The 14,270-nt window shown below is 41.9% G+C and overlaps 1 protein-coding gene across 4 annotated transcripts in view; it reads left to right on the forward strand.

Moving 5' to 3' along the window:
- Positions 1-5,567: 5,567 nt before the first annotated feature.
- PIK3R1 (phosphoinositide-3-kinase regulatory subunit 1) overlaps positions 5,568-14,270 on the forward strand; it is a 58,837-nt gene continuing 50,134 nt past the window's right edge. The window contains exons 1-3 of one of the 4 annotated variants that reach the window (XM_050330070.1): positions 6,943-7,089; positions 9,030-9,262; positions 10,403-11,153. In XM_050330070.1, coding sequence (XP_050186027.1) covers positions 10,820-11,153 — 334 coding nt within the window. In that variant the 5' untranslated portion in view covers positions 6,943-7,089; positions 9,030-9,262; positions 10,403-10,819. Of the gene's footprint in view, positions 5,586-5,780; positions 5,929-6,942; positions 7,090-9,029; positions 9,263-10,402; positions 11,154-14,270 lie in introns of those variants that run through there. The other 3 variants (XM_050330072.1, XM_050330069.1, XM_050330071.1) reach the window with 3 other exon arrangements.

Consider the following 14,270-nt stretch of genomic DNA (forward strand, 5'->3'; position numbering starts at 1 on the left):
AGCCATGATGAATCATCCTGTCCTGTAGCTGAAAGGTGGGACTCACACTCTTCTACTTGCTGTGCCTACCAAGGAAGAGGAGTAGGTAGGAATATTAAAGACAATTTGCTGCCATGAATTTGTCCACGAAAAAGTGAAATATAAAGGCCCACAGCCTTCTCAGCTAATAGAGTTTAAAGGAAGCCTGACTTTCTAAGGTGCAGTTCACAGCACTTATATTATCATTTTAAGCTTGCTAGAATGACAGCTGTCGTGTTCTGTGATAATAATTGCAATAAAGGTAGAAGCTTCAGTGGGAAGTCCTCAGTTAGCAGTAGAATACAGTGATACACCTAATGAATCATGTTGCAAATTTGTCTCAAAGTTCAAAAAAATGATAGCTCTGGCCCATCAGTTTAAACACCAAAGATTCCTTCATTTATTGCTGCAACAAAAAAGAACTACTTTAATAGTTCAGGCAGTAAAAGGATACTGAATAGAATTTTCTTCTGGCCCTGAACTCCTACTAACTCCACAGGATGAGCACTAATTTTGTATTTGCTTCCTAATATTGTAATTGTTAGAGATGTCACTTAAGATGCATTTTATGTAGGAGCAATAGCACATGTTCCTGCCTGGCAGAATCTGGATTATTCATGCCCATATTGCAGTGAGTTTCACAGGCTCTATAAAAATACATCTAAATTGGCAAGCTTTCCAACGCTTCATCTTGCATCTTATCCACTTTGCAAGAGAAGGGAATGTTGCACCTATCAAGTATCCATCTTGAGATGTACTGTGATGAGTGACTCCTATGAATAATTGATGTAAGGGTCCAGGATATCTCAGACAATTGGTAACAAGATGTGACATCTACCTTGATGTTATTGGAAGAAACTAGGCAACACTTACTCTGTAAAAACTGATACAAAATTAGTAAATTGTCTCAACATAAAATAAATTCATCTTTTCAGAATGAGTTCACTTCTGCTGGATGAAAACTTCCCCCTAATCAGGTGTCAATACCTAAAACTACAAATGGTATTTTTAGGAAAACTGAGTAGAAAACCCATCTACAAATGGCCCTGGAAATTTAGATACATTATTATACATGGAAGTCTTATTACTCCTAGCAGTCTTGCTCAGACAGAGCTGAGATGTGGGTATAGATGCCAGTGCACAAACGCTACAATGCCCAAGAAAACTTCCAGGATTTCTGTTCACTCTGCACTACTTGCCTACACAGGAGATGTGCGTTTTGCATAGCTGTCAGATCTAGACTTTTCTATCATTCAGTGTACAAGCACTGACAGAGCAGAGGAGGAATTACTCAAAGATTTCACAAAAAACAGAATCCTTGTTTATGTAATTTTATATGGTTGAAAGATAAACACAGATGTTGAATTTGTAGATATTATATTTATAAAATTACTTTATCAATTATGTTGTGCTTCAGATATGGAAAATATTGTATATTCATTTTTCATAATTCTTATGGATTTTAAAAGGTAAAAATTGAAAAGTAAATTTTCATACATTTAGTCAAAATCATGAGATGAGAAAAAATTAAATAAAAAGTCAGCTTTCAAAAGCAGTTTGGTTTTTATGTTAAGCAAAATGTTTTATGAACACAAAGTATTTTCTGGTTGTGATTAGCACACAGAAATCTTATTTTCCACTACTTTTACGTTCTAAAAATATAATCCAAAGCAAACTGGAGAAACTTTTGCTAACAGATCATATTGCAGAGGTAAGGCTCTCTGTTTTTACAACTGCAGTCATCTGGCTTTCAAATATGAGGTGGGAGCAAGGGAACGATTTTTGGGCCACTTTGATTCTGATGGGAAAATAGTTAAGAGAAAGCATAATTTCTCAGTGTTTGTGCCTCCTTCTGATAATTTGTATATATGTTCACTTATGGAACCACAGAAGGCCTCCAGCAGCCACCTACTGCATCTCTCTGGCAGGACAACCAGTGTCTCTGCCAGACAGAGGTTTGACTAGCCTTCCTAAAAACATTTAGAGATGGAGATTCCACCACCTCCTTGGACACCTTGTATCTTGAGGAATGTAAAACAGCTTCAGATGTCAACCATTACATAATTACACTGGAAATGTTTATGAAGGGAGATTTGTCCAAGTAGCTGAGATACCACCATTTATTGCTGATGTCAAAGTTTTGGCCTGATAGAAACTATTCTCTCCTTCCCACAGAAATGAAATAAATACAAATCAAACCACATTGTAATGCCCAGCATGATTGGCATGCTGCTAATCAGTGTCCTTCCAGTTTTAACATGATGATTGTTAGGCTTACTTCTCTGATTCTTAATGAGATAGCAAGTTTTGCTTCTTTCTTTCCTGAATTTCTTTGTCTTATTTTTAGCTTACTCTTTTCCTTTACATGATGAAATCCTTTTAAGCAGTGAAGGAACTTGCTTTTCATACTACTGTTTTGCCTTCTGAAACACACGTAAAGCTACATTTTTGAACAGTAATGTTTTCTTTGTCCTAGCTATGACAGGAAAACATCACTGTTCACAGTGTTTGATGCCTGTACTTCTTCTGTTCCATTTTATTTATTTTGCATTTAATTCATGTCTATAGTAACTATGGACAGTTTTTCCTGTTGTTTTCTGTTTCCCTGTTGTTTCTTGTTGTTCTTGACTCCCCATTCCTTTGGGAATTTTACATGAGTCCTAGTACTGAACAGACCTGCTCACTTTTTTATTGCATTGCCATAAGCAGCCTATGGCAGAAATGCTCTAAAGGTCTCCTGACAGATGGAGACTACAGTTGTCTTAGCAAAAACATGTGTGTGTGGCTTGTACATAGATAATCCTCGACCCAGATTTTACTCTTCTGTCTTCTGCTGTCCACTGACTGCTGCCTTGAAAATCCCTCCTGTTTACATGCTACTTCAATAACTTAACTTTTCAACTGGTCAAGAATATCCATCACAAAAACCCTATACCTAATCAAACACATCTACCTGCATTAAAGCCCACTGTAATCTTTATATGCAAAAGCTTTATGCAGTCTTTATGATCTTCTGAAAAGTAGCTGATAGAAGAAGGAAAAGTTTTTTCTACTTGAGCATTCTCCTCCTTGTCAAGCTTACACTAGTGTACTGCTTTGCAACATTCCTAGAGCAAACATTATTGTGTAAATTTCACCTATCAAGATTAGACATAGGAAATAATTCCTGGAGAAACTGGGATAATGCTGGGGTCAGTGGGGAAAAGGATGTGAGGGAGCTGGAGCGACCTTGAGACAGAAGTCAAAAAAAGCGTGACCTCAAATCCATCGAGGGGTGCAACAAAGTTACTCGCTGTGATTGCCTGTATTTCCTTGGTAATATCACAGACAAAGCAGTAGTCGAGGTGCTCAAGGTGAAATTAATGTCAAGTTCAGGGAAGAAAACTGGTAAAGAAAGCAGAGACCCAGATGCTCAGTTTCTACAGAAGGGAGGCAGAAAGGAGGTCCTGTAACCTGCGTGGGAGACTTTTCCTTCCAGTGAGGGATACAGCACCAGCAGGGAGGGAGCACAGTCGTGGACTCTAAACATTTCACCTGTGGGTCAAGTCTAGTCTCAGCAGTTGAGAAACACTGCTCTAGAGGTTTTTAGTTCCCTTAAATACTCATTTCCCAGGACTGGCATTCCAACCAGCTAGTCTGTCTAATCCCCTTCAAAATCCATGCTGTTTTTGCCTTTAGCAATAGCAGATGCCAGAGACAGCAGTCTGGACAGAAGAAATGAAACATTCTTTCTTAATTTTGCTTCCGCCTGCATTTTCAATCCCATATAAAAAATACAAAATATATGAGACAAGAGCTGCCATTTCCCTCAAAAAGACTTACTATTTAGTATTTAAATTCTAGCAATGATTTTGCTTGTATACAAAGAGCATTCTCTATTCCAGATGAAGTGTTTAGTTTAAAAGTCATTCTGTGTCTTTAGATTGCCAGACATTAACAGAGGCATTTTTACCATTTTCCAGGGACTGGATCCTGCAACTCCAAGGCTGCAGTCTTGCAGTGCTCTCTTACACCCCTGCAAGGTCAGATCCATGCTGTCACCCCATAGGCCTTAGGAGCTGCCATCTTCTCTCATCTGCAGTCCTGAAGCAAACTGAATCTTAATGAATCAATGCAGAAATTATTAATGGGTCTTAGAAAGCATCCTTCTAGTGACTCTTGGAAGCTTGCAAAGTGAGGAACACAAAGGAGAAACAAAATCCTCTGCAAAGCATAACAGGCCAGTGAAGAGCATCTTTTAAAGGAATTATGGCTAATAACAAATTCCCACCTTTCCCCTATACTCAGAACAATCAAAATTCTTGTTTTAGAACATTTTTGCGGAGAAATATCTGCAAAAGTCTAAGGATTTGAAAACCATGCTGATCTATTGCATTTGGCAAAAAGTAACTACACTTTGTTGTAGTAAAAATGGTCCCCTTTTTCTCTCTGTTGTTCATGATCAGACCATAAGCTAATTCACTGCTTCAGAATGTCCACATGCCAAATTAAAAGTTGGACTCTTCCCTCCTGCCCAGGCAATGCATACTCTTCTTTTGATCATAAGAGTTCAGACTGTCTTACTTCACCAGTCCTACAGTTTCTCACAAGGTATTTCAAGGCCCAATTCTTGCACTCTGCAGCAAACCCTTTTGATGTTCTAAGTTATCTCTCGTTTGGCTCCTTTTAAGCAGGTACTTGTATTTACAGCATAGGTCTCGGCGAACCTTTACCTTTCTTCTCCCACAGCTGACCTTACACTCATTCTCTGTCAGCCTGATGTGTTGTATCCTTGCTGGGACTGCTCTCTCCTCCTTCACAGTGACACCTACAATGACTGAGTCATGGTAACACATGTACTCATATTTACTATATAAAGATAAACAGGGACCTGTCCAAATGCAGTTACTTCTGCAGCACGACCGTCTTATTGCAGTCTCGTGGTGCTGTGACACACCCTCGTGTTTTCAGATCCACTGGAGGTGGTGTGTATTCCTTGGGGTAGGGAATATGCAATTCATTCCACCTTGCATGGAGCCTTGCAAACTTGGGCATTAGTAATCAATAGTATCAACTGGTGGTCTGTGTTGCTGCAGACAGCTGCCACCTCCACCCAGGCTGAGGCTGAGGGGCACGGGGCTCCCGATGGATGGTTCTGGCTGCCGGGCGGCCTGGGCGGGCAGTCCCGAGGGGTGAGCTCCAGGCAGTCCGCCGAGGCTGCCCTCGCCCCGCGGCGCTGCACAGCCCTGCCCTGCGCACCGCCGGGCACCCACGGTGGCTGCTCCGTTCTGGGCACACTCCACCAGCGTGATACATTACATCCATATGGGAGGTAGGGAAGGAAAAAAGAGGAGAAAAATCCCCAACGAGGAACTAGGCAGAAGCACTTGTTCCGCTCGCTACTACTTCCCGGCCAGGACTGGCCTTACGGGGCCGAGGCGGCGCCCGAGCCTCGCCGGCAGCACTGGCCGTCGCGCCCGGGGGAGGTGACCCCGGAGCCCCCTCGCCCCAGGCGAGAGCCGCGGGGAACCCGAGGGAGCCGCACCGCGCCTCGGCCGCCGCGGGTCGGGCTGTGCCGAACAAGCCCGGTGAGCCGAGGCCGGACTCGAGCCGAGCCGAGCCGAGCCGAGCCCGCCGTCAGTCAGCGGCGGGGCGGGGCGGGGCGGGGCGGGGCGGCCGGGCGGGTTGGCGGAGTGGCCGGGGCGGGGCGGGGGCAGAGCCGGCGGCGGGCAGGGCGCCGCGGAGGCACTGCGGAGGGTAGTGCAGCCGGGGCAGAGGGGCCGGGGCCGCGCCGCGCCGGGACAGGACGGGCGGAGGGCGGGGTGGCGCGGCTGCTGCTGCTGTTGCTGCTGCTGCTGCTGCTGCTGCTACCGCTACCCGGCGAGGCACGGAGTAGGTGACGGCGCCGGTGCCGCTGCTGCCGCTGCTGAGGTAAAGCGAGCCGTGCTGCATCCGCCGCAGAGAGCGCTGCCCCGCAGGCGGCTGCTGGGGCAGGGGAGCGTAGCGGGGTTGGGGGTGGGGCTGGGCTGTGCGGGGCTACCCCTCTGCGGACCCGGGCTCCGGCCAGTGACAACTCGAGCGGCGGTGCCGCCGCCGCCCCATGTAACTTTTTCTTTCGTGCGAGGCGGGCTGTGGCGCCGCCGAGGCCGCCGGCGCGGCAGGCTCGGGCGGGCTGCCCGCTGCGGCCGAGACCGAGCCCCAGGGACAGTGCAGCCTCTCGGCCCGGGGGCGGCCAAACCCGGCTCTTCCTGGGCGGGCAGGGCGGGCGACGTGCTGTGCCGGGCTGTTCCATGCCGTGCCGTGCTGTGCTGTGCCGGGCTGTTCCGTGCCGTGCCGTGCCGTGCTGGGTTGGGCTGTTCCGTACCCTGCTGTGCCGTGCTGCGCCGCTGGCAGCTCCGGCCCCGCGGTCGGCGCGGGGAGGCGGGCGGGTGTACCCGCCGGGCTGTGTCCGTGCAGGTCCCCGGGCCGGGAGCGGCGTCCTGCCCGCCCGTGCTCCCGTCTCCACCGGCTCGGCGGAGCCCCTGGAGGGGCTACTCCCCTCGAGCTCCGGCCCAGGGCGAGCGGCTGCTCTGCTTCTGGAGCTGCATGTCAGTGCAGGTCTCCGGAGTGGTTAACCTGCCGGCCTCTTAAACACGGTGGAAGCTCAAATTCTGCCGTTTTCTTAGTTTTTTTAATTATCTTTATTATTTTATTGATTCTGCTAGAGTGGTCTTGATGCTCACCTGCCGTCTTTCATAGTTTTGCATCCCTTAGAAACTCTGAGATATTTCAGAATGGGATGTGCTTTACAGTGTCCACAGTACTTATTCCGTGTGTACATATTTGAACTTGAGCGGCGGTAGAATCTCCAGAGACTCAAAATAATTATTTCAAAGACTGGAAGTGGTATAAGGGTATTACTTCATGATACATCACGGACCTCATTTTCTTGCAGCAAATAGTGTTCCGATGTGGTACTTAACTTGGTTGTCTCCATTTGGAGAGTGGCAGCATCATACTTCAGAGATAACTGCAGTGTGAGTCACAGGTGTGTAAACACCTAGTGGGGAGAAGAGTCAGTCTCCAAGCAAAGTTCCCCGCTTACCCTAAGAGGTATATAAGAGATATAACTTACTAAGAGATATAGTTATTAAATATGTTAATATAAAGGTGAAGAAAATTTTTGTGTCCTGTCTTGTAGGGATGCCATATCAGTAACACATGCACACCCCTCTGTTTGGGCTGGTACTAACACGGAAATGCAGAGTAGAAGTTCATATACTCAGTAACCAAAAGAACGCTAGCTTGTGTGGGAGGAAATGCTTGGGTACCAGTGGAGTGGGAGCCAGACATCATTTTTAACAGGGGAAGAAGGGGAGAGTGGAGAGGAAGTTTTCATGTCACCTTCCTTTTCCATGTAAATTTGCAGGAGTGTCTTGTATGTTTCTGTTGAATTTTAAATTTTATAACTATTAAAATGCCCAAGATAAACAATTCTGCTAAGAGACAAGAATTCTGTCTGAACTCAGGAATCTTTCAGTGGGAACAAGTGGGAACAGTAAATAAAAGACAAATGAGCACTTGATTGTTTTACAATACTTCTTCCCCCTTTTCCATTCCAACAACCAAAATGGAAATCCAGTAATTCATCATCTCAAATATAACAATGTTTCTTCCCTGAAGTGTTTGTTTTGGTTTTTTTTTAATCTACTTAAGATGGTCTTCAAGCTATTTATTTTAGGACTAGTCAACTTAAGTCAATTTGACTATAGAAGCCATGTAACTTGGAGTAAAGGGAATTTGTTTATACCAGATCTTAGTAGAGCTTTCTGAGAGGGCTCTTTGCATATGCTACAGTATTACTGAGCTGGTGTGGAAAACCGTTCTTTGTCCCTTTGCTAGGTCTGTGTGCAAGGTTCTTGAGTCTGCCAGTCTGAGTTTTAGTTTGTCCCTCAACCCAGTAACAATAGAAAAAGGGATAAACTCAAGAAATTCAACCCTGGGAGTGTCTCCAGGTACAGGAATCATAGATCAATCAGGAGGTCAGATGCTGGGAGCCCTGTACCGAGGGCAGTGCTGATGAGTGAGTATGAACAGGTACTGGAACTCTGAGCCCTAGGGAAACTGGATTTGAGGAAACTTTGCAAACATAACTGCATTGAGTTTTTCTAATGAGATGCATGTTTTGAGTTTTTGAAATATGCCTTAAAACTGTCATAAGCAGTTTTTATGTTATTACAGCATTTACAGTTCTGTATCTTCAGATGATGCATAAGAAACACAAGGACTCATTTTAAATATATGGCCATAAAGTTGCTATGATACATTTGATAATAAAAGATCAGAGGAGTAGGTCAAGTCGGTTAAATTATGCAGTGTTTAAAAGACTTAATTGACTGCCAAAATGCCCGTAGGCAGTAGGACTTAAATAAGTAGTTGTAGCAGAGCATTTGTTGAACCTTTCTTAAAAAGAAAATAAATATTTCAGAATATTTAAAGTAGTCAAAGTGGTAATTTTCTAGCAAGTTTTGCTGTGTACATGGTTGGTTTTGATTGGAAACATTTTTATTCGTTCCAACACTTAGATCTGAAGTGTGTAAGTGCATTTTGTTGCCTTGCTACATGAAGTGGAAGAAACCCATGCTTTTGTAAAGGCTTATTTACTATTTAATTGATACATTGACATTTGTGCTGTTTCCTCAGTTCTTGTCAGCAGGCTTTTCTCTGGTAGGAGAGGAAAACAAAATATTAGTGAAACTCCATTCACGTTAATTGCAAAGTCTGTGATGTTTGGTAGCATGAGCTAAGTAGCATAGTTGGTTTTTCAGAAGTGGGTGCAGAAATTTCTAATTAAAATTTTGATGGGAGCTGGATACCTAATGCACATGGATAGATTTGCAAGTTATTAAAATAAATACTTGTGTGCAGGCTTTCTGAAATGGGAAGTCTAATTCAGGCTCAGATAACTCTTTCCTGCAAAAACTGGTTGCAAGGGATGATAAGGAAGTTCTTCAAGAATTTAACAAGATTCTTTTTCTGTGTTCTGTCACAAGAGATGCTGAGCAACATACTGCAGGGACCTGATGAACTGAAGAGGAGCCACATACAAATTAGGGATCAGGTTCATTTACTGGCAAAGGAAGCCCATATACATTCTTTTAAACACTTCTTAGCTTGTCAGTTAGTCATTGCAAAGGACTTGATGACTGAGACAGAAAAAGTGGTGTGGAAAAGAGCTGTCGGATGTTCCCTCTTCCAGCCCTGTCTACTGGTGTCTCTTTACAAGGTAAAAGGGAGTGTTTCATAAAAAAAAAAAAACAGCTTTCTGTACACTCAGTATGTAGTACAAAGTCAGTATTTTACCTGCTGGTATTACACAGCTCCCTTGGGTATTTTATTCAGATGTAGTTTAGGAGTTTCTGTGCAACTTTAAAGAGTTAGCTCTTTCTGGTTTCCAGTATAATGTTTCAAAGTATGATTGGGCTTGTCTTTTTAAGTAGATAAAAATGAGTAACAGTTGAAATAACATATAGAAAGCTTTCACTGTTCTATATGTCTTAAAGCAATTGTTTGCCAAATAGATTTGGGTTTTAGTAATATGTTTTCATTTTATTTTATGGTTGGGCAACCTTGAGCCAAATGTTCAGGCCTGTGTTCTCTTGCCTTTAGTGTAATTTAAGCATACTCCTTTGGGAGTTTGGGCTGCTTAGGTGGTCTGGGTGTGCCTGTTTCAGTTGCTGATTGTTTTTCTAGTATTATACCATAAACTCATTAAAAATCATCTGAAAGATGGGGGAGTGGGGAACCCCCTGATTGGGGAAAAAAAAAAAAAGGTAATATGGTAGTCATCAAGTAAAAGCATTTTGGCATTTTGGACTTTTCAGTTCTTTTACAGATTATGAAAAGACCCCTTCTTCCAAAGGATTTTAAAATATATTCTTTGGGATGGGAATTGTTGCCCATCCTTACCCTTGTCATAAACAGGCCGAAATTGAATACACCAGTGGTGAGTGCTAATTACTATGAGCTCCTCCACTGTCCTGGCAGACCCTTTGTGGAAAAGGGCTGTAGCTGTCTGTGTACAGGGGGATAATATATAAAATCTTGCAAAGAGGTTAGATATTGCACTGCAGGGATAGCTACAGGGCTTATTAGCCCTCTCACCCTGAGACTTCAGTAGCTGTAAGTGACAGAGGAGTGCAGGGGTGCAAATCTGGTTCGAGTACTTTGACATCCTTTATAAAAATGCAGACATTACCTGGAGGTTTTTTTGTGAGGTTACTTTATTTTATTGTTACATAGGACTCTTTTGTGGTACACAGTCTTTGCCAGGGTTGCAGTAACCTTAAGTCATAAGTAGAATCCCAAGTTCACATTCATCAAGACAATCTGAAGTGGTTTCATCAGTTTTCTCTTCTCTTTCCAGGAAAAGCATGTATGCAGAGTTTGGTGGCAGAATTTTTAAGGTACATGGGCAGTCTGTGGCAAATACTTCTGAAGAAGGTGTGACTGTCTACAAGAGTCGGCTGAGCTTGTGCATGGAGACACAGAAGTGCCAGCAAGCCCAGGAAAGGAACTAATTGGAAGAAAATTGCCACGCATAGAGAAAGTGGAACACTTACTTCAGCAACAGTGACTTAGAATAAATACATCAGTAAATACATCAGCAGTGAAATGATAAATCTTGGTGCTTCTTGATTCTCTGGTGGATTTTATTACTTAAGAGACATTTTCATTATCCCATTTAATAAGTCTTGAATTTCTCTATACATTAAAATATAACTGGAAAATCACGTTTTGATACCTTTCAATAACACTTTTGAATGTTAAATCGTTTGCCAAGATGAGTGCTGAGGGATATCAATATAGAGCTTTATATGACTACAGAAAAGAGCGAGAAGAAGACATTGACTTGCACTTGGGAGATATATTAACTGTGAATAAAGGTACCTTACTAGCACTTGGATTTAGTGAAGGGGAAGAAGCAAAGCCTGAGGAAATTGGTTGGTTAAATGGCTTTAATGAAACCACAGGGGAGAGGGGAGATTTCCCAGGAACTTATGTAGAGTACATTGGAAGAAAAAAAATATCTCCCCCAACTCCAAAGCCTCGTCCTCCTCGACCTCTTCCAGTAGCACCAGGTCCTGCAAAAGGAGAAGCAGAGACTGAGCAACAAGGTTAGTACTGTTCTAAGATGTGTGTGTCTGCCATGGTTTCATATATTTTTGTTTCATAGACTTGTCTGACTGTACATGGATGTGTATTAATGCCTGCTGGTCAGCTTTTTTTAGTGCATGGCTCATTTCAGTCAATTAAGAATTGTTTCTACTTAGTAATATTTAGCTCACATTCTTCGTAGTTTCATGTACTTTGTCTCAGGCACCACAGAAACCGATAACTTACTGTGAGGTATATCTCACAGGTTGGAAAGTATGCTTGTAATTCACCACTGCAAAGATTGAAAAGGAAGATGAACTGGTTAGCATTTATTTTATGTTTATAAGAAACTGGTCAAAGTGTTTCCTTTTGTGGTTCATCAGACTCACTATTGAGAAAGTTCTCAGTGATTCCAACAGTATACGTTCTAAATAAACAGTACGTTCCTATCACAGATCTCTTGCTAACAGCAAAAAATGCATTCTTTACCTGTGGCATTGAAGGTATGAACCCATATTTAAAATTCAACAATGAAATTATAAAAAGGAGAAATTAAAATTTAACATTTTTTGGAGGTATGGCATGCAGTGGAAAAATACCACTTATATAAGAAAGGAAGATGCTTCCTTTGTTTAATCTAAGCTCCTTTCTAACCTACATTTGCAACAGTATGTTAGGCAGAACTCAGAACTTGATCAGAAGTCTTCTGTTAATAGAAGAAAAAAGTCTCCTCTTTTGTAATTGTCAAAACTTTAGGGTAAAAAATCAAAACAAACCCACCCTTTTTTCAGGTGATTTTGTCTCCTTTACCTGTTGACATTCAGATAGTTGGATTTTACTTATCAGCACATATCCCAGATCTCTCTTAGGATAGACTTTATTCTTTCACTTTTAAAAAAGACTTGAGTGGCTTATATTGCTTCAACTTCTAATATTTCTTAAATTCTCAGTGTTTCTATCTGCAGGAAACAAGAGTTGTAGTATTTGATCCTGATTTTCAGAGTGACACCGTAGTAATGGCAAGTATCATCTCCCTCTGCCTCCATAGAACTGTTTGTAGCATCAATTGCAAAACTGTAGTATCAGTTTATTAACTTCCATCCCAGTGTGCATACTCTAAGTTTATATTCAGCTATGCTGATAATCAGCACAAATAAGAACAGAAATATAGAAAATTTTATGTGGCAACCAAGTGGAAAGCTTGCAGAAGCATTTGTAGGTTGGTGGGGACTTAATAAAGAGTGAAGCTGAACTGGTTTATATAACAATATTCTTAAGCACTAACACACTGCTTGCAAGCCTGCAGTGCCTAGGTGTATATCAACTAGGATGAAGGTGAGGGCAGATGAGGCTGTAGTGACATTTTAGGTTATACTCTCCCCATGTCTTAAAGCCTTGAACTCTCAGCCTCTAATTATTAGAGTCTCATGGCTTCTCTCTCATTAGATTAGTTCTGAAGATGGGCTATTTGCTTTTGAAAGAAAGAAACTGTTATTTCTTTGATCATTTCTTGTATTGGATATTAATCTGTGCTGATCAGGTTAACACTGACTCTTCTTAACCCACCTGTGGAGATAACTGTTGCCATCATATGCAACTGCAGAATAAATATGGTTCTTTGGATAGACACCTCAATGCTGATAGGTTATTTTGAGCAGCAGAGAATGGAAAGAAAATCTCATTCTTTGCATGTGCGTGCTGTGGTGAAGTAACCGGCGTCCCAGGCTTTGATGGGTTTATTGCTTTAAAAAGTGGTGCTTTGTAACTTCCTTGGTTTCTGTACTCATTTTTCTTGATGCTTCTGGTCACAGATCCATGCTGTTAATGTTGTCATGTTAATGTTGTCGTTTCCAAGCCTACCCCAGGACTGTGCTTGTAATAGACATTTATGGGAGTTTCAGGGGCTGGGAGTTTCCTTGGGAAATTCTGCTGCAGGTTTGGGGGGCTCCGCTTATATGCAGGCTTCTCTACTTCCTTGGGATGAAGCAGTGCCCCAAGCCTTAGTGACTAGATCTCTCCTGTGTGAAGTTTATTGCCTTTAGACAGAGTAATACTTACATAGAATATGTTTATTTTTAATACCGTGGAACTGTGGGAATTGGAAACAAGAAAATATTCTACTTTAACTAGGGATCTTCATCTCAAAAATCTGCACACATAATCCTGCCGTGCTCCAAAATGTTTAAGAATCAGTTTGCAATCCAACCTTGGGATTTTTCTGATTAAAAAAAAAAAAAGTTAAAGTTCCCATAACTCCTTTGAGTTAATGATTTTAAACTTCATGTAAGGGTCTAGGCACCTTCATAATGCCCTAAGATGAGGGATTAGACCTCCTGAACAGAATTAGGATAAACACTGAAATTTGAACTCCAAGTAGTTCGAAGACCTATTTACAGTTCAGGTTTAATCACTTTTAAAATAATGTATGTTTTCTTAAAAGAAATAGGGAAAAGTTATGGTAAGCAGTCTCTTTACAGATCTTTTTGCTGTAAGGCAGCAGTGTGCTTTTGTAAGGCAGTAGTGTAAGGCAGAGAGTGCTTTGAATCCTAGAAGCAAATTTGGGAAAGAGTATTATAAAAACAAAAGGAAGGTGACATTAGCAGAATGCCACCAAAATTATGATGAAACCAGAGGTGCTCACAGAAATACAGTTCAGATAAAGAATAATGTAGCAACGTATGTTTAACTTCCAGGTGGCTTCACTATTTTTGTCTATTTTTGGGGCAGGGAATAGCACAATTAATATTGTCCAGCAGCCAATGTCGTGGGCCAAATGTAATTGGCAGTGAGCCAAAAGATTTTTCCCAGGATGATAGCTCTCTCTACACCCTTATCGTGTATTTCAAATAAATTAACGTGTAGTATGATACTTGCTTGACTAAATGCACTCAAGTTTACATTTTCACTACTTGATTAATTGAAACTGCAGTGGATTAAAATGACAAGTTAATGATGAACTGGAAGCAGACTTCTTAAATGTACCTCATTATTTGTAATCAATATACTTCAATTTTTTGAAGAAAACACTTTCTAATATTTTCAATACTTTTTAATATTTTTTTCTCCATGCCTTTCTAAACTTGATCAATTTCTCTTCAATGTCTTTTGTTTCATATTAGATCCGATTTGCAGTATTC

This window comes from Myiozetetes cayanensis, unplaced genomic scaffold (genome assembly GCF_022539395.1).
Source record: "Myiozetetes cayanensis isolate MyiCay16 unplaced genomic scaffold, myiCay2020 scf4, whole genome shotgun sequence".
Lineage (NCBI taxonomy): Eukaryota > Metazoa > Chordata > Aves > Passeriformes > Tyrannidae > Myiozetetes > Myiozetetes cayanensis.